The 2004-nt window shown below is 41.1% G+C and overlaps 2 protein-coding genes across 2 annotated transcripts in view; both read right to left on the bottom strand.

Annotated features, from left to right (window-relative positions):
* Positions 1-1355, bottom strand: part of LOC106873897 (drebrin-like protein A) — a 10347-nt gene extending 8992 nt beyond the window's left edge. Inside the window, exon 1 of the mRNA XM_014921424.2 lies at positions 1260-1355. The gene's annotated coding sequence lies outside the window, so the exon portion shown is untranslated. The remainder of the gene's footprint in view (positions 1-1259) is intronic.
* The window catches only part of LOC128249779 (drebrin-like protein), a 38903-nt gene that overhangs the window by 762 nt on the left and 36137 nt on the right, over positions 1-2004 (bottom strand). Inside the window, exon 4 of the mRNA XM_052974266.1 lies at positions 1260-1337. Within this exon, the coding sequence (XP_052830226.1) occupies positions 1260-1337 (78 nt within the window). The remainder of the gene's footprint in view (positions 1-1259; positions 1338-2004) is intronic.

Below are 2004 nucleotides of genomic sequence, written 5' to 3'. Positions count from 1 at the left end.
CTTGGAGTGATTGGCATTAGGAAGGGCATCCAGCTGTAGAAACTCTGCCAGATCAGATCGGAGCCTGGTGCAGCCATCTGGTTCACCAGTACTCGGTCAAATCGTCCAACCCATGCTAGCATGGAAAGCGGACGTCAAACAATATAATACTATTCATGTATAAAAAAACTCCCATACTTTTTAACCTAATTTTTGACAAAAAAGGGTTCCTTATACACATTAAAATACGGTATATTTTCCAGCATACAAGTCAATGGTGTTTATAGTATACATTTTACATTTGACGGATATTTGTCCTCTTCTTATTCGTTAACACAATGTTTTGGCTGATATACTCTCCAGCTTTCATTAGGAGTCTTGGGGAAATTTCGAACCTGGGTTCTCATTCTGAAGGTATTTTTCGATGTTATTATTATTATTATTATTATTATTATTATTATTACTATTCAGGTCACAGCCTGGATTCCGAGTTTGATTCGAGGCAGTGAGAAGGAGGAGGAGGATATCGAAAATACCTCAGGAATGAGAACCCAGGTTCGAAATTTCCCCAAGATACCTGATGAAGGCTGGAGGGTATATCAGCTGAAACGTTGTGTTAACAGCAAACAAGACGAGGACAAATATCCGTCAAATGTAAATAATGTAAATAACGTTAGTAAATAATTTATGTAATCCTTACTAAAAGGGTTGAGTGCCAATTTCATTTGTCTGCTGACTTGTGTGTATATATATACATACACACACTTATGCACACATACACACGTTAGAGATGACATAGTAGTAGTGACAAAAAAGATATAAACGAACAGACTCTCTAAGCTTGCTGTATTGCATCCATCATCCAAGTGTTGTTGGCACTCCGTCGCTTACGACGTCGAGGTTTCCAGTTGCTCCAATCAACAGAACAGCCTGCTCGTGAAATTAACGTGCAAGTGGCTGAGCACTCCACAGACACGTGTACCCTTAACGTAGTTCTCGGAGATATTCAGCGTGACAAGGCTGACCCTTTGAATTACAGGCACAACAGAAACAGGAAGTAAGAGTGAGAGAAAGTTGTGGTGAAAGAGTAAAGCAGGGTTCGCCACCATCCCCTGCCGGAGCCTCGTGGAGCTTTTAGGTGTTTTCACTCAATAAACACTCACAATGCCCGGTCTGGGAATCGAAATCGCGATCCTATGACCGCGAGTCTGCTGCCCTAACCACTGGGCCATTGCACCTCCACCATCCAAGTGTAGCTTGGATCAAAGAGATATACTGACCTCAGTTTTTGCCCAGAATTCATCTCGCTTTTTTGTGTTGATATCCTTCTTGGCATAAGTTTTCTGGTATACTGAACTCTAAAAAAAAAGAAAGAAAGAAAGATAGAACTGGAATCAGATCCATAATTGTAAGAAGACATTCTTTTAATCGTTTTAGAGCTTTGAGTCATTGGACAGGACCATGTCAGGCCAATGCCTTGAAAGCTTTAGTGGAACAATCTAATCACTTCAATTTAAGTCTCATGCTTATTCTATTATTAATTCTTTTTCTGATGTGCAAAGTTACAGAGAACGTAAGCTAAGCAGAACGAGCTTTTGTGGGTGGAAGACAAACATGTGCACACGCACAAATATATACACGCATACACACAAATATATGAAGAAATAAAAACTGTCACTCCGTCGGTTACGACGACAAGTAGATCGATCAACAGAACAATTTGCTCATGAAACTGATGTGCAAGTGGCTGAGCGCTCCACAGACACCCATACCCATAATGTAGTTCTGAGAGAGATTCAGTGTGACAGAGAAGTGGAAAGGCAGGCTCTTTTGAATTACAGGTACACTTCATTTCTGCCACTGAGTGGACTGGAGCAATGTGAAGTAAAGTGTCTAGCTCAAGGACACAACATGCCACTGGGAATTGAACCCAAGACCTTATGATCGTGAACTGAATACCCTAACCACGAAGCCACATGCCTTCACACACACACACACACACACACACACACACACACACACAAT

Source organism: Octopus bimaculoides, chromosome 18 (genome assembly GCF_001194135.2).
Source record: "Octopus bimaculoides isolate UCB-OBI-ISO-001 chromosome 18, ASM119413v2, whole genome shotgun sequence".
Taxonomy (NCBI): Eukaryota; Metazoa; Mollusca; class Cephalopoda; order Octopoda; family Octopodidae; genus Octopus; species Octopus bimaculoides.
Note: the sequence above shows the minus strand (reverse complement) of the source record. Positions and strands in the feature narration are given on the sequence as shown.